Source organism: Monodelphis domestica, chromosome 1, assembly GCF_027887165.1.
Source record: "Monodelphis domestica isolate mMonDom1 chromosome 1, mMonDom1.pri, whole genome shotgun sequence".
Lineage (NCBI taxonomy): Eukaryota > Metazoa > Chordata > Mammalia > Didelphimorphia > Didelphidae > Monodelphis > Monodelphis domestica.
Window position 1 is genome coordinate 156,508,852 of NC_077227.1, and position 23,988 is coordinate 156,532,839.

General features: G+C 41.8%; 1 protein-coding gene across 5 annotated transcripts in view; it reads right to left on the bottom strand.

Annotated features, from left to right (window-relative positions):
• Window positions 1-23,988, bottom strand: part of MEGF11 (multiple EGF like domains 11) — a 489,358-nt gene that overhangs the window by 37,964 nt on the left and 427,406 nt on the right. For all 5 annotated transcript variants that reach the window (XM_056808678.1, XM_056808684.1, XM_007479599.3 and 2 more), the window contains 2 exons: window positions 1,562-1,682; window positions 758-921 (listed from right to left, as the gene is read on the bottom strand). In XM_056808678.1, the coding sequence (XP_056664656.1) occupies window positions 758-921; window positions 1,562-1,682 (285 nt within the window). The remainder of the gene's footprint in view (window positions 1-757; window positions 922-1,561; window positions 1,683-23,988) is intronic.

A 23,988-nucleotide genomic window follows, 5' to 3' on the forward strand; every position in this document is an offset into this window, starting at 1 on the left:
AGGCAGAAGAGCAGTAAGGCCTAGGTAAATGGGGTTAAGTGATTTGCCTGGGGTCACACAGTTAGGAAGTCTGAGACCAATTTGAACCCAGGTCATCCCGACTCCAAGCCTGATTCTCTATCCACTGTGCTACCTAGCTGTCCCAAGGAACTAAATAAAATATTAAAATGAATATTAAAAATGGCATTTATATTAATATATTTAGTTTATTATATATTATATAAGTGCATTTATTGTTATATATATTATATATTGATTTTATGTTATATATTAGTGTTTCTTTTATGTTATTACATAATATATAATATATTTGTCTTATGTTATATATCAGTATATTTATTTAATATTATATAATAAACATTTATTGCATGTTGTATATTATATTAATATATTTATCTCATTCTATTAATATATTCAGTTATATGAGATAAATATATTTATTTTGCTATTATTTAACATACAAATATACTTATTTTATATCATATAATATATTTATTTTCATTATATATAATTTCTTAAATATAAATATATAATTATGTGTAACATAATTAATATATTATATTGATCTATTAATATATTATGCTTTTTAAGTTTATGTATAAAAAATGAAAAACAAATAAAGTCAATTGAAGGAGGGGGGAAGGTCCCTGCCCTCAAGGAACTTACTGTCCTTAATCTACCTAACTGCTATGCCCTTCCTTGCTCTAGCAATCAAGATAGTTTTACACTCAAGCCACTCTACTCTAAGGCCACTCACCGGGCAGGATTGCTCACAGGTGTCCCCTAGCCAGCCAGGTGAACAGGAGCAGGTGCCATCAATAGGGCTACAGGCTGCCCCATTGGCACAGATGCACGTCTCATTGCAGCTCAGGCCCCAGGTGCCAGTAGGGCATGGGAGGGAGCAGTCAATCCCCTGCCACCCTGCAGGGAGGGAAACTTGAGTTAGTCACCAGAGCCCTGGCAGGCTGCGGGCACACCGGTGTGTCTGGGGCTTCCCCCCACCCCGAGCTCTCCTGCCATTACCAGGGCATCCTTCCTTGACCCGCTAGGAGCCAAGCTTCCAGGGTGAAGCTCTGCACTTGAAGTCTCACTGCTTGGGCAGAGTTGGCACTCCATTGTCACGGACTAAAGAGAGGCCGGAGGCCCCTGCCATGATGGGTGCTTCCCACTCTAGGGGGGATTCTCATCCGGGCAGAGCCCAAGCAGGCACCGGGAGGAGGGCGTGGGTGGTAGGGCTAGAGGCGGTTGTTGTCCAGTCAGTCGTGTGGGATTCTTCATGGCTCTGTGGGGTTTTCTTAGTGAAGAGCCTGGGGGTGGTTTGCCTTTTCCTTCTTCTCTAGGGGGTCCCCATTTTACAGATGAGGAAACGGAGGCAAATGGAGATTAAGTGACTTGCCCAGGGTCACACAGTATCTGAGGCCAGATTTGACCTCAAGTCTGTGCTTTTCCTACTGTGCCAGGCCGTCCCAAATCCAGGACTTCTGCCACTATTTCATGCTTCAGAACTACCAGAGAGGGGAGGAAGGCAGCCTAAGGCTCGGGAGGCAGGGAGGGGCATTACCTTCCTTACAGGTACAGGTGCCGTCTACGGAGGAGCAGGCGCCCTCGTTCTTGCAGGCGCACACAGACGAGCAGTTGGGGCCGTAGGTCCCGGATGCACAGGGCAGAGCGCAGACTTCCCCCTGAGGAATAAGAGCCCAGGGCGTTGTCAGGTCCCAGCATCCTCTACTGTCCCCTGCCCCCCCCTCCCCCCCCAGTCATGAGGTCTGGCCACACCAGGGAGCTAGGATGTGCTGGACAGTTCTGCAGCTCTTCAAAGACACCTAGGATGAGGGCTTGGGGTCCAGGGTGCCCAGTCAGCCTTCCTGGGGGCAGGGGCGGGAGTGGAAGTGGGGGAGGGGGCGGCGCTCGGATCTCCAGGCCTGTCCGGAGACCTGGACTCAGGGGCAGGCCCGGCCAGCGGAGGGAAAGGAGGACCTCGTACTTTAGAAGGCAAATGTAGGACTACAGGATCCAGGACCAGAGAGGCAGCCTTCCCGTCAGGCTCTGCCTTCCGAGGAACGAGGTCCAGCCAGGGAAGCCTCTCTGCCCTCTGCCCCCTTCTTCCCACCACCCGGTGGGTGGCCCAGGGTAGCTCAGCCCTCAGCCAGTGCGTCATTCTCCTTCCCCAGGAAATCCTTATTTTCCCAAGATCATAAATAACCCCAAAAGGCAGAGTCAGGGCCCCGAGGCCAAAGCTCTGATGCAAATCCCCCGTGTTGTTTATGGTTTCCTCTGGGTAGGTTTGCTTTATTGGCTGGGAGGGACGTTCATCTCCGAGCCTTATCACAGCATTTCCCAGGTCTGGGTCCCAGCGCTGGCTCACTCAGGAATTCTGACGGAGAAGCTTTGGAAGAATAGAGTGTTGCTCCAGATATGACTCCCCCTCTCCCCCTACCCCCCAACAAGCGCCCCGAAGGTTACCCTGCCTCCCTGCTCTCACAGCAAATAACCAATAACTCCTTAGAATCCATACGGCATCTTGGTTCCAAAGCAGAAGAGTAAAGGCTAGGCAGTTGAGGTTAAGTGACTTGCCCAGGGTCACACAGCTAAGAAGGATCTGAGGCCAGAGTTGAAACCAGGACCACCCATCTCTGAGCCTGAGTCTCGATCCACTGAACCACCTCGCTGCCCCCTCCCCATGTTGTTTTGAAAGAACTACATTCCAATAAAGAGGAAATCTATTAAAATCTTCCCTCAAGCTTCTCATTTCTCCCCCATTTCACTGGAACTCCCTAGAAGGGAGAATGAGACCCTGCCCTTTCTGTGAAAGGAGCTAAACCTACTTCCTACAATGTCAATTCATGAGGACAATAATAATAAAAATAATATATGTAATAAATAATAAAATAATAAAAGCTTTGAAAGCACTTTGTATCCCTGTTCTCATATGATCCCACAACATCATAGCTCTAGTTCCAGCCCCTTCATCTTACAGATGAGAAACTGAGGCCCGGGGAAGTTAAATGATCTGTTGAATATTATGCAGGCAGTATTATTTGACTCTTACAGAGAGACCTACTAGTAGGTGGTGTTATCTCCATTTTTTAGATGAGGAAACAGGTCAATGCTATTATTACACCCATTTTACAGATGAGGATCAAAGAAGTTTTGGACCAAACCTGGGAACTCTGGGTGAGGAATTTCCCTTATCCTTGAAAATAGGAGCTTAGCCTGAGACTTGGAGTCTTAGACATTTGTCTGGAGTAATAAGTGAGATGACGTATGCAAGGCCACAAAAAACTAGTGGTCAGAAGCAAGACCTGAATGCAGGCTTTCCTGAATCCAAGTCCAGTTCTGGGCACCATGATTCTCAGGAGCTTAGTGAGTGATTTTGGATCAGAGGGAAAACTGTGAAGTTATTTTTCAATGTTGTCCCTTGCCCAAGACACTGGTACCCTTCTGCTACCTTCCCCAAAGAAAACCACATATTCCATACCCAAAGCCTGTGTCTTTCCCTGTTAAAATTCTCTTCTCTGCCATTGCTAGAAGGCTAGAATATTCCATGAACAAATACTTCTAACAAATACCTGAATTTTTTTTTCAGAAAAGAGATCATCATACTTTGGAGCGAGAATAATGATCAGAGCACCCAGTTCAACCTCTTCCTTTTACAGATGAACAAACTAAGACCCAGAGAGGGGTAGGGAGGAAGAGCTGACATTGGAATTCAGGATTTAGCTCCTGGGTGCCCTTTAGGATAGAAAGGAGAGCTGAGGGGAGTTAGGGAGGAACCTTGAGGTGTTACTCATCCCATGAAAGGTTAGTATTTTAGAAGACTTATGGAGAAAGCTCAAAGGAATGAGTAACTCTGGGAACTTCTACTACTGAAGTAGAATGGTGGGGCCAATATTTTGGAATCTAAGAAGGTGGGGAGGCATAAGAATGGTCTTCTTCAGGGCTTGCCTAGAGTTGGCCCTGACCACATGATTGAGACCTAGAAGGAGAACATGGTAAATATTAGAACTAGAATTTAGAAATCATCTAGGAGAGCCCCTTTATTTACAAATTCATTTACAAATGAGAAAAATCAAAGTCTTTGTTGCTGTTCAGGTGTATCTCACTCTTCATGACCCTATTTGGGGTTTTCTTGGCAAAGATACTGGAATGCCTTGTCATTTTCTTCTCCAACTATTTGATAGATAGGGAAAACTTGAGACAAATAAGGTTAAATGACTTGCCCAAGGTCATACAGCTAGTAAGTGCATGAGGCCACATTTGAACTCAGGAAGATGAATCTTTCTGACTTCAGCCTCAGCATTTTTCTCTGCATCTCCTACCTGCTAAGGTCTAGAGACCTTAACTAACTTACCCAAGGTCACCCAGCTTCTGAAGGGTAGAGCTGGGACCAGACCCCAAGTTCTCATTCCAAGCTAAATCCTCAAAGCTTCCCCATAAAAATCAAAATTTAACCAAACTTTGGAGTAATACCCATTTATTTGTTCCTGCTGCCTGGCTGCTCATGGCATCTCATCCCTTGGGGAAATGGCTCATTCTTCACAGCACATATATTCACATATTTCCAGCCCACTCTGCCTTTAAAAAATGGGGATAGGGTGAGAGAAGTGGGGGAGATAGCAGCAGGTCCTATTTATTCTTTGCTAAGGCCTGTCCCAAAGTCCAGATTCCTAGTGCTGCAGCTGGCAGGCAAAGGCTCTCTGAACAATGCCTGCCAAGCATTCTCCACTTCTTAATTCCGTGAAAGCGGAATCACTGTGAACTCTTACCTCCAGCTCCAAAGGCTCATTCATTATAGATTCGGGCATCAGCTATTAACATCTTGAACCTGATTTGAAAGAACAGCTCCTAGAATGGCCCAGCCCGGCTAAGGAGATGCAAATATCATCGCCTTCACCCTACCCCACCTAAGCACAAAAAATGGCCCTGCAGTGTTTTGACCCCGTTGGGTAATGAATCCTGTGTTCTATTAAATTTGTTTCAAATGCTGTTTATTAAATTTCTCCCCTTGCAATATGCCGCCTTAGATGCTCCCCTATTTAGGAAAATTAATCAACAGCTGCATATCTTATGTTGATTATTCATTTTCCTTAGAATGTGCCTGAGGTTAATGAGTATGTTCAGGAGCAGAAGAGTGACAGGGAGCAGGCTCCATTTTTTCTTCCAGCTTTTTTCAAGAGAGTCTAAAGCAAGGGGAGGTTATAATCCCAGGGCTTCTAGAAGCAGGAACACGTATGTTTATGCCCCTTGCCAGATGATCATCTAGTCCAACTCATTCATTTTGCAGATGAGGAAACTGAGACCCAGAGATGGGTAGAAACTTGCCCAGGGCTACAAAGGTAAATAAGCAGTTTTCCTGATTTAGCCTTGCATGGCATAGTGGTCCCAGGGGTATGATCACTTGGGACTGTTGCTCTGAGTACTCTAACGAGGGGGTGGATCTACATGGCCTGGGTTTGAATCAGATCTATCACTTCCTACCATGATGACCTTGGACAAGTCTCTGGACCCCAGTTCACTTCAGTTGCCTCATCTCATTCTATTGTATTAGATGGTTTTTTAGGTCCCTTTTGTTCTTTGATCCCATCTGTGACCTAACGATGAGAGAGCATCTATTCTGGGAGCCCTCGGATACAGGAAAGAGAAAGAAATAAAGCTGCCAGCTGGTGCTCAAGGACCTTTCCACGTCCAATTTAGTGTGTGACTGTGGGCAAGTTCCTTCACATGTCTGGGCTTCAGTTTCCTTATTAGTGCAATAAAGGGACGGGATTAGCTGATCTCAAAGGCCCCTTCTAGCATTATACTTCTTTATATCAATGATCTTAATAGTAAAAGCCAAGGTTTCTCCACATACAATGGGTACAACTCACCTGGATGGGTGGGGGAGCTGGCAACCCTCTCTCAACTCTCCCTTGTGACGGGCACTGCCCTCTGGAAACATTCTCTCCACTCGGGCTCCTCACCCCTGCCTCCACCCACTCAGACTCCTACACTCCTAGCTTCAGAGTATTCCTTCCTTTGTGGCTGATCCTTGTACGCTTGCATCATCCACCAAGGATGCCCTGGCCATCATTATACTCTGATTTTCTGGGTGCCCAGGAGGCAGGGGTGGGATGTCCACTGTGATCTTTCTAGGGCTTTCAGGCACATTTCTCTCCAGCATCCTCTACTTCTAAAGGTCCTGATTTGGGTCAAAATGAACAATCTGAAATGGCTGGAAGTAAATCAGGCCTGGATAGAGCACAGATTCTTTGAAGGCAGCAAACTGTTTTTTTCAGTTAATCAGCACTTATTAGGTACCTCCTATGGGACAGCTCCTGTACTAAGCATTTTCTCTTAGTATCCTCAGGAGCTGCTATATAAATGCTCATGGATTTTTTTCTTTCTCCCCTGTTCCCTTTTTTAACCTTTGGGCAAAGGCTAGACAATTGGGGTAAAGTGACTTGTCCAGGATCACACAGGTAGGAAGTGTCCGAGGGCAGAATTGAACCCAGGTCCACCCAATTCCAGGCTTGGTGCTCTATCCTACTCCTTAGCTGCCCCCCTCCATGGACTTATTTCTACACCATGGGTAAGAATCAAACAGGTTTATCATACCTGTTAGCTGAAGGTAGGCTGGGGATAGAGGAAGGAGCTCAGAATTAAACCCTGGAGTGGGGATGATTGAAAGAATAATTTACCCAAACAATCCCTCATAAGAAATCAGGGGCAATTTTGTTTCTCTCCTCACCCTCTGCAAGAGGAAAAATGGCACTTGGTGGGTCTATATTTGGGGGAGAAAAGTAGAGTACTATTTCCTCCTGAATCAGGTTACCTCCTGTTGTAAGGAAAGTGGTGACATTTTGCAGAGAAGTGGCATGAGACCAGCAGGAAGATTCTAGAACTTTGGAAAGGGGTTTAGGCTGGGAGAAAGACATTTGGGGTCTCTGGGAAAAAAACTCTGGAGGTGTTAGCTGTAGTTTTTCTTGGAGTCTATCCTTTTTCTGGTTTCCCTGATTTCCTGTTTTGTTGCTTGACATCAAGACTATCTCTGGTGAACCTGATCCAGTTACAAGACCATGAGATCAAGTCTGGATCTTTGTGGCTCTAAGATCTTCCCTGGCCTTGGCAAATCCTTACACAGACCCTTTTCCTTAATTCTATCAAGGGGGGGTATAGTTTAGGGTTAGTTAAGATTAGAGATTGTAGTTTTGGGGTAGGGAGAAATAGAATGGGGAATTTCTTAGAAGAAATTCCTTTGCAGGCATCATTAGATCTGGTGGGGATAGATAGATTAAATTGGATTAGATACCCCAAATCCCCTTTCCACCTTTCCTTTATGTATTAAATCCAACCTATCCAGTGTTTATATATTTTATCTGTTTATTAGCTCAGGGTCTGGCTCTGCCTGCCCTGAGCTTGGCTACCCTTCCCCAAACTAGAGAACTGGCCCTAACTATTATACCTGAACCTAACAGTTAGCCCAGTGAAGTCAGATAATACTTATAAGCAGTATATTAGTTATTTCATGCCTCAGCTTTCAGCATTTTCCCTTCTGGGTCAGTCCCACCTCTCTCAAATCCATACCTCAATTTTATTCATTTGTGAAATAGAGTTAATAATACCTTCTGTACCTGCCTTAACGGGTTGTTATAAAAATCAAATGAGAGGGGGCAGCTAGGTGACAGAATGGATAGAGCACCAAGGCCTGGAGTTGAGAGAACCTGGGTTCAAATCTCATCTCAGACACTTCCTGGCTGTGTGACTCTGGGTAAGTCACTCAACCCTGTTAACTTAGCTCTTGCCATTATATCTTAGAGTTGTTACTTAGACAGAAAGACTTAAAAAAAGATTAAATGAGAGTATGGGATCATAGAGTAGAATTGGCTGGAAGGCAAGGTTATCTGATCCATCTCCTGTATTTTACAGTTGAGAAAAATGAGGATATGGGAAGTTAAGTGATTAGGTTAAGGTCACACAGGTTAGAATTATCATTGAAACACTCAATAACCCTATGAGGTAGGTGCTATTATTATACCCATTTTATGGAAGATGAAACTGAAGCCCAGAAAGGGGAGATTTCTTGCCCATGGTCACACGAGGAGGAAGTGGCAAAGCTGAGATTTGAACCCAGATCATCTGCCTTCAAATTTAGCAATCTTGTTCTGCTATGCAGTTGACAGAGTGCTGGTCTTGGAATCAGGAAGCCCCAAGTTAAAATCTAGTCTCAGACACTTTTTTAGCTATATAACCATGAAAAAATAAATTAACTTCTATATGCCTCCGTTTTCTCAACTTTAAAAAACAATAATTACATTTCAGAGATGTGGGGGTTAAATGAGATAATATTTGTAAAGCACTTGGCATAGTGGCTGGCACATAGTAGGAGATATATAAATGCTTATTTCCTTCTCTCTTCCCCCTACTCTCCCCAGGGGCACTGAATGTGCAGAAGGCTCTTTGGAATCTCCATAACATAAACAAATCCATGGAATTCTTATTGGCCCATACATCCGTGAGGTCAGACAGTCTCCTTGCTCCGATCTGCAAACCCTTCAGATGCTTAAAGGGTTACCTGGTCCTCTTTCCTGCCTCTAGACTACCCCCATTCCAGACAAATGCTTGGGACTCTGTTCCTTTGAAATCCTGTTTCTCTGTCTTGAAAATGCTAGAGTAGATGACTTTGCAGTCTCCTTTAGTAACTCGTCCTACTCATCCCTACAGCCATCCCTGCCTTCCTCACCCCTGAGGGACTAGTGGATAAGGTCCCCGAATGATTTGCAAATCTCAGTTAAGCTTTTCTAGGGGAAGGGAATAACATGGGGCCCACTCAGCGAGTAGTAGGGGGTGGGGTGAGGAATAAATTTCTGACCACTGGGCTTTGGCAGCTTCCCCAAACCAACCAAATCTCTCTAGACCTAATTAGAGTGTTGCTGATGAAGCAGGATTGAGCTGCCAGCAGATGCAGTGTTTGGAGGGGAGACTGAATAAAGCATGAGGATTGGAGAGTCAATAAGGAAGGAGAAAGGAATGGAATCCCCTTATCCTATCTGCTCTGTCCCTGGTGCTGGACAAGCAGCTGAGGAGGGTATAAGGAGAATGAGCCATTTTCATCCTGGAGCATGATGGAAGGTCAAAACTGAGAAGTCTTAGCTATTGGCAGCTAGGCATCAGATTGGATAGAATGCTGGGCCTGGAGTTAGGAAGACTCGAATTCAAATACAGCCTCAGACACTTACTATAGATGTGTCACCCTGAGCAAGCCACTTATCTCTGCCTGTCTCAGTTTCCTGATCTGTAAAATGGGGATAATAACAGCACCTACCTCCCAGGATTATTGTAAAGATCAAATGAACATAATTGTAAAGTGCTCCCAGGGCTTGGCACATAGTAAGTGCTATTTAAATGTTAGCTGTTGTTAGCTTTTATGGTCATTAGTTCTCCATCCTATCCAAAAAGCATTTATTAAATGCCTACTATGAGCCAATTACAATACCAAGCAGTGAGATAGCCCACCAAAGCACCAGCTATCCTTGTCCTCAGGGAGCACGTTACATTCTTGTGGGACATTCGGGGGCTCTCCTTCTGGGGCTGCTCAGGTTGTCCTCTCATCCTTCACTATCTAAAAGGAATAATGAATCCAGGGGCTTTTGTTCTTCAGCCCATGAGAGTGCTTATGACTGACTGGGTTCCCCGAATCCCAGTTACCTCATCTGTAAAATAAAGAGACTGGACCAGAAAACATTTCCAAGGTCCCTCTCATATCTCAGTCCTGTGACAGCCATTGAATTTTTACATTACAGCAGTAATGATGAGACTAAGGCAGAAGTAGGGACTAGCATGGTACTGATATCATTCTCCAGCTTCCTCTTTCTGGCTCTCTATTCCTGGCATGGTTCCATGTTTAGTGGCCTCCCAGAAATGGATGGTCATGTTGATGTCTGTTTCATGATTCCTGCCTAACCCTCTGTCTTTGTTATCAGAGAATTCAGGTTACCCTTTCGATTCAGCTTCCCCCATAGAACCTCTCTCTCTCTCTGGGGACAAGGGGGCTCACTCTGGGTTGGTCAATTGCCCCTGATCATCTGTACCCCTGATTTTATCCTAATAAAGATGAGGAGCAGGGTGCATGAAGCAGTGCAGAACTCCCCGTCCATCCATGAAAATCACAAGAGCAACCTCTTTTAAAATTGAGAAGATTATCCCATCTCTTCTGTCAACCAATACTCATCTCCTTCCCTAACTTGGAACCTCTGCTAACCCCACCAAACTCCATCCTCCAAAGGCAAAAGTTGGTCTTGGCACAAAGAATGATGTAGCATCTTTCCCAGAGCCTGCTTAACTGCCTCTCCTATGAGCACAGAACGTTGTTTCCCGGCACAAACCGGGACTGAATTTATGAGACTGCTCTTCCAAGATTGACGGTGGGCATATGGCCCCCATCAGTCATCTTTTGGTTTCATGATTCCCCCTCCCCTCCACCTTTTAAAGTTCCAATAAAGTTCACTTTGAATAGTGTCTCTGGAGCTGCTGGGAATGCATGCATTATTCATGGGATATGTGCACCTGCAGAATGGGCTACGTGCTCTATGAGATGACCACGCTGTGTGTGGAAGATAGAGTGGGCATGATCGTGATACCGCCAGCATCCCACTTGCCCCATGAATCTTGGCCTCCACCTCCAAGGTCTGAGTCCATCCTTAATAATACTATTGTAGAATTTCTCTGGCACTTTAAGGCTTACAAATTACTTTTCTCAAACCTCCTTTGTGATGTAGAAAACCCAAGTCTGGTTATCTACATTAGATAACACAGTCCCAGTGCTAGTAAGGCTCAGAGATAGGACTTGAATCCAGCTCTTCTGTCTTTAAATGCAGTCAGTGTTCTTTCTTTCCATGCTGCCACACTTGCCTCTTTGTATACAAGAGAATACAAGAAGCTCTCTGATGTCTCCTCCAGGGCTGTGACTTATCCTTTATGACCTATATTGCATATGTGCTCAGGGTTTGCGGTGAGGGGTACTGTATATGTACGTGTTTGCATGCTGTGGGATGTCCTATGTGGGGTGCTCCTTTCTGGGTGAGAACAGGGGTTAGGATCAGTTCATCTATGCTTAGCCTGAAATTCAGCCCCCGGAGTCTATGCAGTAGTCAGTGTTCAACTAGAGCAGAAACAGAACAGAGTCGAGTCTCACTGACCTGGTGGCAAATTTTTTTTTGTTAGGACAGGGGTCAGTGGTAATGATAATGTCTCTGTATGTGGGAGAGAAACCTGGAAGGAAAGGAAAGGGGAAGAGAGAGAGAAACAGACAGAGACAGACAGACAGACAGAGATAGAATCAGAGAGACACAGACAGAGACAGAGAGAGACAGAGACACAGTCAGACAGAGAGACAGAGTCAGAGAGACACAGAGACAGAGACAGAGAGAGACCAAGACAGAGAAACAGACAGACAGACAGACAGACAGAGACAGAGAGAGAAGAAAAAGAGGGGAATGAAAGAGGGAAGGAGGGGAGGAGGAAGAAAGGGATCAATAGTAAAATTTAACTTGGTTCTGGCTTTTAGTCCTCAATCATACCCCAATACTGTGAGGCCCCCCAAAGCCAGGGTTAGTTTTGAGAAGAGAAACCGCGAACATTAAACACTGAGATAAATACAATCACTTATTGATCATGGAATCATTAAAAAACAATTACAAACCAAAGGTAAATAAGGCTGAGGATATAAAGCCAATAGGATTTTCCAACAGAAAAATTGCAGGCAGCTTAGGAATCAATATCCTGGAAGGCTGCCACAGGTCTCAGAATCGGGTTTTTTTTTTGGTTGTTTTTTTTTTTAATTTGGTTTCCTTTGGATCCCAAAGGATTCTCTACTTTGCTCTTGCAGCTGGACATGTCACCCTACTTACCAAAGGTTGTGGAATGTGATGATTATTTAAGGCATCAGAAGCCTCAGAAAGCAGGTTCAATAGCAATCAAGCTTGTGGTCTGGTGCCAAAGGATGATGTTCAAGGGGATCGATAGGGCCTAAGGCTTGTGGGTGGCTCCCCATCCTGGCCCCTGATGCAGGATGTAGGAGGAGATTCACAGGGCAACTAGAATGCCCATAACCTCTAAATCTAGATGAGACGGCAAGGAGGGAACATCCTTTACCCTCACTATTCTGGGTTTCTGACACTTCTCCCCGGGTCAGAACACAAGGATAGGTGAATTACCTAGTGCCCACCTCTATATGACCTGGTTCCCCGATTTGTGTCCTTGTGAGAGACCCTTGTGGCAGATGGGCTTGGTATTTAGAGAGCAGTCTTAGATTTGGTCGAGGTCTTGGATTTGAAGGAGAGGAGGGCAATCTAGTTTCTGCATAGTTTCCCCATCATAGATAACCTTGACCCAGCATCTTGCCAATATGTGAGCCATTGCCCAAATAGAGTTGGTGGGAGAGTATGGATGGTTCAGTGCACATCCATCCCCACTCCTAGAAACACCACTCTGGATAAGAGTCTAAAGCCACAAAAAAATTTTAGAGATATAAAAGCTAGTCTTTTATATATCCATTTATATAAGACTTTAAGTCTACAGATAGCTAGACCTTTAAAGCTTCACAGTGCTTTACCTTTATCATTTTATTTGTTTCCTGCTCCCTTATCCCATTTTACAGATGAAAAAGCTTATTCAGAGCTCGTGTCTGAACCACGGCAGGTCAGGACCACCACTTTCCTACCCAAGATATCACACATTTATTCACTGGTGACTGTCTCCTACCCCACATTCCCTCTAGGTATACACACTAGTGGGAGAGTCCTACCCTAATTTCTTTAATGCTGCTCTCATGGAATTAAATTGTATCTCTGGTGCCCATTAACAGCCAGATAAAACGTTGAACTTTTTTTTAATTATTAGTTTTTCTTTTCTGCCCCTAACCCAAGTAATTTATTCATGACCTTTCCCTGCAACATCTTTAGTTTTCTAGACATAATCATGTCCTCTGGCAGGAATCCTTCCCCCTATGGGTGTTACTAATTACTCCCTGCAGATGAGCTTATTGGTGCTAAAGATAACACAGGAGGAAGGAGGCTGAGTAGGGATGAGAGAGGGGTGGGGGAGGGAGGTGCCTAGGAAGAAAAAGGGGGTTTCTTGAAAGAGGCAGATTATTCCTCTAATGCCTTAGGAGTTATAAAATGGAGATCAGAATACCTGCATCTCTCTCTGTCTCTGTCTCTGTCTGTCTGTCTATCTGTCTGTCTCTCAAATGAAGTAACTTATGTAAGGCATTTTGTGAAACTTCAATGTCGACTATTATGGAGTGCTGGGCTGGGATTCAGGAAGATTCCTCTTTCTGAGTTCAAATCTGGTCTCACTTACTAGCTGTGAGACCCTGGGCAAGTCACTTCACCCTGTTTGCCCCAGTTTCTTCATCTGTAAAGTGAACTGGAGAAGAAACTTGCAAACCACATTAGTATCTTTGCCAAGAAAACCTCAAATGGGGTCATGATGAGTAGGACACAACTGAAAAACAACTTAAACTTGTTACTTTTTACAATTTGGCTCTAGCCTACCTTTTTAGGTTTATTGTAACATATTCATCTTCATTCTCTCTTATGTTTCAGTCAAGTTGGCTTACTGGCTGTTCCTCTACGTGTCATTCCATCTACCTTCTCCATACTCTTGCATAAAGCTATCCTCCCCATGCCTAGAAGGCACTTCCTTCTCACCCCTGCTTTTTAGATGTTCTTGTTTGCTTTCTTTAAGGCTTGGTTCAAGAGTTCCTTCTGCAAAATGTCTACAACTCTCATACCCCACCTCACTCCCAAAGACCAAAGTTTGTGAGTACCCATGTCTCTAATTATTAATTTTTTTCTTAAATGGACTTAAAATTTCATTGACATAGGGAATTCACCATGAGAAAAATCTTATCAGTGCATATTGAAACTTGTTCTGCAACTTCTTGAGGATGATCTAAGGCAGTATTCTCCAAAGTGGGGCTAGGACCCTTGGGAGACTGTCATCTGTTTCCAAGGAGGCTCTAGGCTGACCCCTAAGAGAGGTTTGTTCAACTTCACAGAAGGTGGAAAGATGGACTGAAGTCTACCCTCTCTGGGCTAGCCAATCCCGGAGCTCATTTCTAACACCCAAATACTTCCCTTCTTCTGTTGCTCTCCCTCTATCACTCTAGTTCTCAATCTCATCCTGCTTTCATCTGAAGTTTCCCTGACTTGATTTATAATCCAAGTGCTATCTGGATAGCAACTGAGTAGGTGCTCCTGGGGTAAAACCCCACTCACTTTCCTAAGATACTCATTCCTTTCCCCTCAGATCACTGGAAGGTTGAGGCAGGACGGGACTCTGGGTATCAATCCCTGAGAGCAAAAGTCCCACTTATCCACTTTTCATTTTGGGTGAATCACACAGGATGAGTAATCATGGAAAGGTGGTTTGCAGTATAATATGAAGATCTTATTATATTCTACCTGTGGTAAGAATTCAGGAGCTGAGACACAGTTCACACGGACAGGTTCTTCTCTGGAGGGGAAACAGTTGGTGGAGTTGATCTTTGGGGACTGAGACCTTCCTTCAATCAATCCATCTTCAGGAAGTGGTAGAGATAGTGGTTAGTACTCCACTCAGGTGGACTGAGTGAATGCGACCATTTCTCTCCTTTCCTGATTCCTGCAGTGCTGCTCTTCCTGCTGGGATTTCTGCCAGACCCAAAGAGGACTCCACTTTGGCCCTTGTCCTTGCTCCTACCAGCCCCTCCCTTAATCTTAGTTATTAAGGAATTAATTAGATTAGTATAGAAAGCTGTTAGTGGGTTAGAAGACTGACTTTTGGGGTTTAAGTTTAGATCCCCAATTCCCTTCCCTTCCTTCCGTTAGCTCAATAAATAGTTAACTAGTTTATAATTACTTAATTTTAGTATTTTAATTATGGTTATTTCATACCTTCTTACTATTATACAACCACCCCCACCCCCCAACCCATCCTTCTTCCAAACTTTCCTGTTTCTGTGAAGGACATCACTTGATTCATGTTTGCAACCTTGTTGTCAGCTTGACCCCCTCACTCCTCCTTGCTTCATATATACAATCACTTTCTAGCTGCACATCTCTACTTACACAGCCAACGCCCGACCTCACACCTTCAGCACTTTCATTTGAATTTTTAGAGAAGCCTACTAAATGGACTCCTAACCTTAGGTCCCTTCCCACTCCAATCCATCTTCTACACTGTAGCCAGAGTGATATTTTCCAGAAGTTCAGATCTGACCATATTTTATTAAACTTTACATTACATTGTCACTACTAAGTCTATGCTCCAAAGAAATGAAAGGAGGAGGAAAAGAAGCCATATGTTAAAAAAAATTAAAGGAATTCTTTTTGTGATTGCCAAGAGTTGGAAATTGAGGAGTTGCCCATCAATTGGGGAAAGAAAAGTTGTGGTAAATAAGTATGATGGAATACTACTGTGCTATAAGAATTAATGAATGATTTGACCAAATAATATATAGGATCATGGGAAGTAAAGTAAATAATTTTGGCTAAATAAAATTAAAAGTTTTTATACAAACAAAACTAACATCACTAAAATTAGAAAGAAAATTGAAAATTGGGAAAAAAATTTACAGCAAGTTTTTCTGATAAAAGCCTCATTTCTCAAGCATAGGGGGAACTAAGCCAATTTTATTTTTTTTAAATGAGCCATTCCCCAATTGGTAAATGGTTAGAAGATACCAACCACCAGCTTTCAGAATAAGATATCAAAGCTATCAATAGTCACATTAAAAAAGTACTCAAAACCACTACTGATTAGAGGAACTGAAAAAACAATTCTGAAATTAAAAAAAAAACTCACTGATCAGATTGACTATTGTGACAGAAAAGGAAAATGACAAATGATGGAGGGGATGTGGAAAAAATTGGGACTGTTAGTAGAGTTGTAAACTAGTCCAACCATTTTGGAACTATGCTTTAAAAGATTATAAAACTGTGCATACCTTTTGACCCAGTAATATCACTACCAGGTCTATGTTCCAAAGAGATAAAAGAAGTGGAGAAAGAACCTTTTAGAAAAAAAATATTTATAGCAGCTTTTTTGTTGTGGTGGCAAAGAATTAGAAATGGAGGAATATAAATTCCACGAATTGTGTCATGTCTGAACAAGCTGTGCTATATAGTTGCTGTGGAATACTACTGTGCTATAAGAATGATGAGCAGGATGGTTTCAGAAAAAACCTGGAAAGACATACAAACTGATGCAAAGCAAAGTAAGCAGAACCTGAAGAACATTGTACACAGTAACAGCAACCTTGTGAGGATGATTTAACTATGAAAGACTGCTACTCTGATCAAGAAAACAATCCAAGTATATTTATGGTTTTATTTTGGGGTTTGGGTTATGTTTGACTTTGCTCTTACAACAATGATCAATATGAAAGTGTGCTTTGCATGGCAATAAAAATAAAATTTAATTTAAAAAAGACAATAATCCAAGACAATTACAAAGGAAACTTGATGAAAAATGCTTTCCATTTCTAGAGCAAGAATTAAGGAAAGGGATGGTTTTAGAAACAGCTGGGAAGATTTGTATGGAATGATAGAAAATGAACTGAGCAGAATTAGGATAATAATTTATACAATAATGGCAAATCTTTGAATAAAAGGCTTATGAACTCTGATCAATATAATGACCCCACAATTCTAGAAGAGATGAGACATGCCTATTATTCCTGATAGAGGAATAGAGATGGACTCAGAATGCAAACTGAGACTTTTTTTTATATGGCCAATGAAGGAATTTGATTTGCCTAACAATAGATGCTTGAAACAGGGGTTTTGTTTTTCTTGCTTTCTCAATTGATGTAAGGAGAGGGAGGAGAATAAAATTCAGGTCTGAAGATAAAATGAAATTTAATTAAGAATCATTTTGGCAACTATGTGGAAGATGGATTGTGGGAGTTGAGAGGAAGACTATTATTAGTAAGGTATTAGACTTCAAGAGAAAGGAGGGAAAATGACCTGAGCCTGACAGAGATGTGGTACTAGAATCTGGATTGGCTGATGTGTAAGCATGATGATAGCCAACACTCATATATGTACGGTTTGCAAAGAATTTTACATATATTTTCATTTGATGTATCTGGATAGTGTAAACTTCAAAGGAGGAAAGGATACTGAGTGGGGAAGTAGCAGGGCCTAGCCTAGCTAGCCTAGCAGAAAGAACCCTGAACTTGGAGTCAAGAAGGCTTGGGTTGATCCTTAGAGATACTAAGTGCTTTTGTGACTCAGGGTAAATCACTTGCCAAGACAAACACAGGAATTATATGAACACAACTACAAAACACTTTCCACACAATTAAAACTAGATCTAAATAATTGGAAAAACATTAATTGCTCATGGGTAGGATGAGCTAATATTATAAAAATGACAATCCTACCCAAATTAATTTACATATTCAGTACCATATCTATCAAACTACCAATAAACTTCTTTATAGAATTGGAAAAAATTATAATAAAGTTCATTTGGAAGAGCAAAAGATCAAGAATATCAAGGGAACTAATGAAAAAGAAATGTGAAGGATGGGGGCCTAGCAGTACCAGATCTTAAACTGTACTATAAAGCAGTGATCACCAAAATGATATGGTATTGGCTAAGAGACAGAAAGGAAGAAAATGGAATAGACTTGGGGTAAATAACCTCAGCAAGATAGTGTATGATAAACCCAAAGATTCTAGATTTTGGGACAAGAACCCACTATTTGACAAAAACTGTTGGGAAAATTGGAAAAGAGTATGGGAGAGATTAGATTTAGATCAACATCTCATGCTCTATAACAAGATAAATTCAGAATGGATGAATGACTTAAATATAAAGAGGGAAATTGTAAGAAAATTAGGTGAACATAGAATAGTATACTTGTCAGATCTATAGAAAAGGAAAGTATGAATAATTTTGATTACATTAAACTGAAAAGTTTTTGTACAAACAAAACCAATGCAACCAAAATTAAAAGAGAAGCAACAAATTTGGAAAAAAATATTTATGACAAAAATCTCTGAAAAAAGTCTACTCAAATTTATAAGGAGCTAAGTCAATTGTACAAGAAATCAAGCCATTGATGGTCAAGGGACATGAATAGGCAGTTTTCACATGATGAAATAAAAACTATCAATAATCACATGAAAAGTGTTCTAAATCCCTCCAATAAATGCAAATTAAAACAACACTGTACCACCTTACACCTAGCAGACTGGCCAATATGGCAGCAAAGGAAAGCGACAAATGTTGGAGGGGATGTGGCAAAATTGGGACACTAATACATTGCTGGTGGAGTTGTGAATTGGTCCAACCATTCTGGAGGGCAATTTAGAACTATGCCCAAAGGGCTTTAAAAGACTGTCTGCCCTTTGATCCAGTTGTACTTGTACCCCAAAGAGATAAAAAGATTAGTACAAAAATGTTTATAGCTGCATTCTTTGTGATGGCAAAAAACTGGAAAATGAGGTGGTATCCAATGATTGGGGAATGGTTGAACAAATTGTGGAATCTGTTGGTGATGACTTACTATTGTGCTGAAAGGAATAATGAACTGGAGGAATTCCATGTGAACTGGAACAACCTCCAGGAATCAATGCAGAGTGAAAGGAGCAGAACCAGGAGAACACTGTACACAGAGATTGATACATTTTGGCACAATTGAATGTTTTGGACTTCTGTGCCAGTAGCAATGCAATGATCCAGGACAATTCTGAGGAACTTAGGAGAAATAGCGCTATCCACTTTCAGAGGAAGAACTGTGGGAGTAGAAAAAGAGACGAAAAACATGATGATCAAATGGTTTGATGGAGACATGATTGGGGATGTTGACTTTGAATGATCACTCTATTGCAAATATGGAATACATTTTGAACAATGATACATGTAAAACCCAGTGGAATTGCTTGTTGGTTTCAGGAGTGGGGTGGGAGGAAGGGATGGAAAGAACATAAATCATGTAACCATGGGAAAATATTCTAAATTAATCAATAAAAAATTTAAAAAGAACTATGGAAGAATTATGAAAGGAAAAGATCTAAGATGAAAGTTTAGTAATGATACAGCTATAGCTCCCAAAAGGAAGGTGGAAGGACAGAGCCAGATAGTGACCTGAGAAGTGGAAAAACTAAGGTGAATGGGTATGAAAGACCTAGAAGTGGTAACAGGGGAGGAACAGCTCCAGTTTCTAGTAATTAAAGACACTAATAAGAACATTTGAGAGCAGAGGTCAGGGAGAAGGAGAACTAAATGAGCAATTTAAAGAAAAGTACAATCAGCTGTTTCTTCCAATAAAGTCCCACAAACCACAAGGACTCGATGAGGGAGTCTAGAGTCAGCCTTTAGTGAAATGAAACTAAATTTTAATTCTTCACTTTGTGGGTTAAATGTAGGTTTTTTTTAAGTTTCAGGGTGGTTTCCTCTTGACAAATAGTGTTGGCTGAGGAATATTAAATGGGGAGTTGGGGTGAGAGGAGGAGAATGTGGTACTTGGGAAAGATCAAGAGAATCTTCCACTAGAGTTTTCCATGATCTGGTTTTGTGATCACAGGCAAGTCACTTTCTCTATCTGTTGCTTAGGGAGTGAAATCACTGTTTCTCAAATTAACTTAATTTATAAAACACTTTGGGTCTCAAAATAGCTGATGGGAAATGGTTTCTAGATACTGGATACATAAGATTAAAGGGCATTAGGGAATTTTGGATCAAAGAAGGGCAAATTAAATTCATTTTCATAGTTGCCTGTTCTTAAGTATTTTTGATATATAATTTATAAGATATATGTGTATATATACATGCATGCATGCATGTATACATATACCTATATTATGTACATGCGTATACACATACATATAGTTTGGTTGTTGTCCTTCATACTTAAAGTGGACTAAAATGATATCATTAGTGATGTCTTTTGACTCTCACATAAATTGCATTTAGATGAGGCAGAATTGCATAAAATTGTCAAGCCTTACTTTCTCTTCCAGGATCACCAATGTCCAGTGGCAAGACAAAAATCAAGATGACTGGCAATGGCTTAGGACACAGTGGATGACCCTGTCTTCTCTAATATCTAACTAAGCTCTAAATGTTCTACACTGCCCACTTCTACTGCCTTCATGGCCATTGGAACAACTTGTTCTCATTTGTCTCTTCTATCAGGGGAAGTCTTTAAATGCCTGGATTAGATGCCACCTACCCCAACTCACCAATGAGCTAGAAGCCTGTTGATTAGCCTCAACCTGGTTTAGTCCACATGCCAGAGGGTGGCCACTGTGCATGCTACAGCTTCTTGGTAGAGATACTACTCTTCTCTTAACACTTCAGGTAGGCTGTGTGTGTGTGTGTGTGTGTGTGTGTGTGTGTGTGTGTGTGTGTGTGTGTGTACGCATGTTACTAGCTTGTTTGTCTCAGTTTTCTCATCTATAAAATGAACCAGATAAAGAAATGGCAAACCACTCCATTATCTTTGCCAAGAAAACACCAAATTGAGTCATGAAGAATTGGACACAACTGAAACAACTGAACAACAAATATATTTATATATGTATATATAAAATTATATATATATATGTATACATATATATATATGTGTGTATATATATATTAGGTCAGACCTATGACTTCATTGGTAAAGTAAATTCCTTTTACCACTGCAGACTGACACACAATCTGTAATATATGGTCTTGGAGAGTTGCAAGGTGTAATAAGAGATTAAATGATTTGTCCAAGGTAATCCAATCAACAAGTGCCTGGGATGAGACTTGAACACAGTTTCCCCTGATTCTTGCGTCTAGCTCTCTATCCATTATCAGTATTTTAGAGGAGAAAAAAATCATTAAGTTTTGCTTTTCCTTAGGAGGCCAATGTTCAGAGATTCACAGAACAAAGTTTGGGATGTACTAGGATACCTGATCTTTAAGGCCTCTTCTAGATCTAACATTCTATTGTGCTTTTACTAAGAAAAATCAAATTGGGAAGGCAAGTCATGATATACTCATATATCCATATTAATCTATCCATATCCATCTATCTATCTATCTGTCTAATCTATTTTGGATTTATATGGTTAATCAAAAATGGACTATAACCTCTATTCTGGCTAGAACTCAGTTGTCAAACTGAGGCAAAAAAGTCACTATGTCAATCCATATCAATCAATTAATCAATATTTATTAAGCACCTACTTACTATGTGTCAGACACTTTGCTAAGAATTGGGCACTGTAACCAGAATGAGAGGAAAAGAGCAAGAAAGGTGTATTTCTAAAGGATTTGGGGAATCTCATAGAAAAATTTAACCACTGCTCCTCAGATTGGTATTTTCAAGTCAAAGTCTCTATCTACCTTTCCCAGAACCCTTTTCTCCTCCTTTAGACATAGTAGCCCAAGCCTCCGTGAAGTCTCCCAGTGGCATCAAAGAAAGGAGAAAAAATGTTTAAATGAATTTGTTCATTTGGGTGATGAAGCACCATCTCCCCTCACCAGCATGCAGGGTTCAATAACAGCAGACAGGGTTTCAAAAAATTGCAGCATAAATAGATGAGCCCTTTAAAGTAATAGAAACTCTGTCATCCGGGGGTGAAATATAGCTCCTGAACCCAGTGGGGGGGGGGGGGGGAGGGAAATCATTTCCTCTCACTGCCCTCCTTCTCTTTCCCTTACAAGTGTCAGAGCTGACAGAGAGCATCTGAAGCTGAGGAATGGTCCTGCTGACCCGTATATCTCCCTGCCACCCCCACCCTACTTGTACATGCAGTGGGATGAGAGGAGGGAAGAGGTTCTGGGAAATAAAGACAGTCTTTGCCAAGATGGATGATGTCTAGGATAGGCATAGAAGCAACCATAATTAGTTCTGGAATCGAGAGGGTGAATTCATCAGCTGCAGAACCTGGGCTTCATTAAATAACTGAAAAGTTGGCCAAAATGGGAGGTAGAATGAGAGTGGGCATGGTTTTCTCTCCTTACTTCTGCTACAGAAAGTCCACATTCTGCCTGTTGGCAGTTGTAGCTGACATGCCTTCAGATGTCTTTGCTGCTGCCTGTTGATCATGCAGAAGAAGCTTAACTTTATCCATATCCCTTCCTGCTCTTACTCTTCCCTTCTAGTCACCGATTTACAGAAATGGAGGGTTAAAAAGGACTTCTAAATACCCCAAAAGACCAGATGGAAAAGAGTGTAGCCAGGTCTGGGAAGCTCTCAATGTAAAACATGAAGCTAACAAATAATATCTCACAGTTTGCCCCACGAGAACTCAGAGACAATGACTTGTGAGTTACTGAGTCACATTGCAGTCATTTTTAACAATGAGGACAGCTGTGGATTGAAGAGGACTCCTTCCCTTCCCTCGTAAAGACTCCATTCCTAATGGCTGGAAATAGCCTGTTTCCTTAGGGTCTCCTAGAGCCAGTCCCTAGCAGACTCTGTTCATGGGTAGTTGCTTCTTTCTGTGAACCTCATTCTTTCACCTTTTAGAGAGGGGCCCAGTTAGTTAGCTTATCTTCAACTCAACCTTCCCAATCCAGGGGATAGTCTCCCCTTTCATTTCAATGGAATGGAGCAGAGCAAGAAGCCCAGTCTACTTGAACTAAATCTTTCTTCTGTAGATTACTTGTTTTCTCAAATGGAATAACAAGAAAATGGTCAAAGCTATGACATCATTGTTTGAAGAGACCTCTGGACACATGCTAGGCAGGATAGCTTGGGAAGAAGGTCAGAGCTAAGAAGTACAGGGTCTTTGTTCTGCCTTGCCCTTCCTCCTCCCGGTTTCATCTCTGCTAAAAGGTCAACCTGAAAAAGTCTGCCTCTGTATTTGAGAGCTAGGGAGCAAGGTTGCCTTAGTTGGGTCAACAGAACTGTCCAGAGTTCTGAAACAAGGATACTACCTGCTATGAAAGTAAATTACAATTTCATCTTCCACTGAAAGTATTCATCTAACACCTAATTATGACATAGCTAGGTTCTCAAACAGGCAGTGTGGTACAGTGGATAGACACCTCAGATGTTTCACAGTGAGTGATCCCAGGCAAGCCACTTAACCTTCCTCTAGACCCTGCTTTCTTCACTTGTAAACTGAAGATGAGGTTGGCCTGGATTGCCAACTCTAAATCTAAAAAGGCCATGCCATAAGAATGAAATCTCTGTTAGGTCTTACCAGCCCACAAAGGTTTACTAGCTATACAGCGATAAACTCTTTGGATCACTCAGGATTACAAAATGTAAAAGTTGGAAGAGATTTTACAGAATCTCACCCACACTCCTTTTCTTTAAAATGATGAAATTCAGGTCCAGAGATACAAGGTGATTCCTGTTTCTAATTTACAAAATGTACCTATTTTCCTCATTGCTAAGCAAGTTTAATTGGTTTTTATCAGTGCTCAAAATTAAGTTTTTAATAAAATATTTAATTAAAAAGTATACATTTCCTTAGCCCAATGCTGGCATATTGAAAAAAAAAGTTTCTTAACTCCTCCAATATTCTTTTTTCTTCTCTTACCTCCCCCAAAACCATATATCCAGATTTCTCTGCTCTGTGACCCTTTTAGGAATCTGCATTATAGTCATTTCTTCCCATCCCCATGTGCCCCAAACAAGCAGGAACTGGGTCCTCCTCAGAAACAGGGACTCTCTGTACCCCAAAGTGAGGCTATGTGTTGCCAACTCCTGAGGATGAGTAATCTTGACATTCTGCCCAGTGACCCAGCTCTGAATTAAAGAAGTCCCATCTGTTTGGGGGTGGGGTGAAAAGGGAGGTCTGTAAGAGGAAGCCAGTTTCACCAAAAAACCCTAAGCTTACTTCTTGTTCTCTAATTTTTCTGTGTGTGTGGTTTTTCTTGCAATGATCTCTTCCTCTTACCCCCATTTGTCTCTGTCCCCATCAATAAAAAGTATTTATTAATTCAGATATAAGCACTTACTGTGTAAGAAACATGGCCCTAAGGAACTTCTAAATACGTGGGTGACTTAGATAAGACATGACC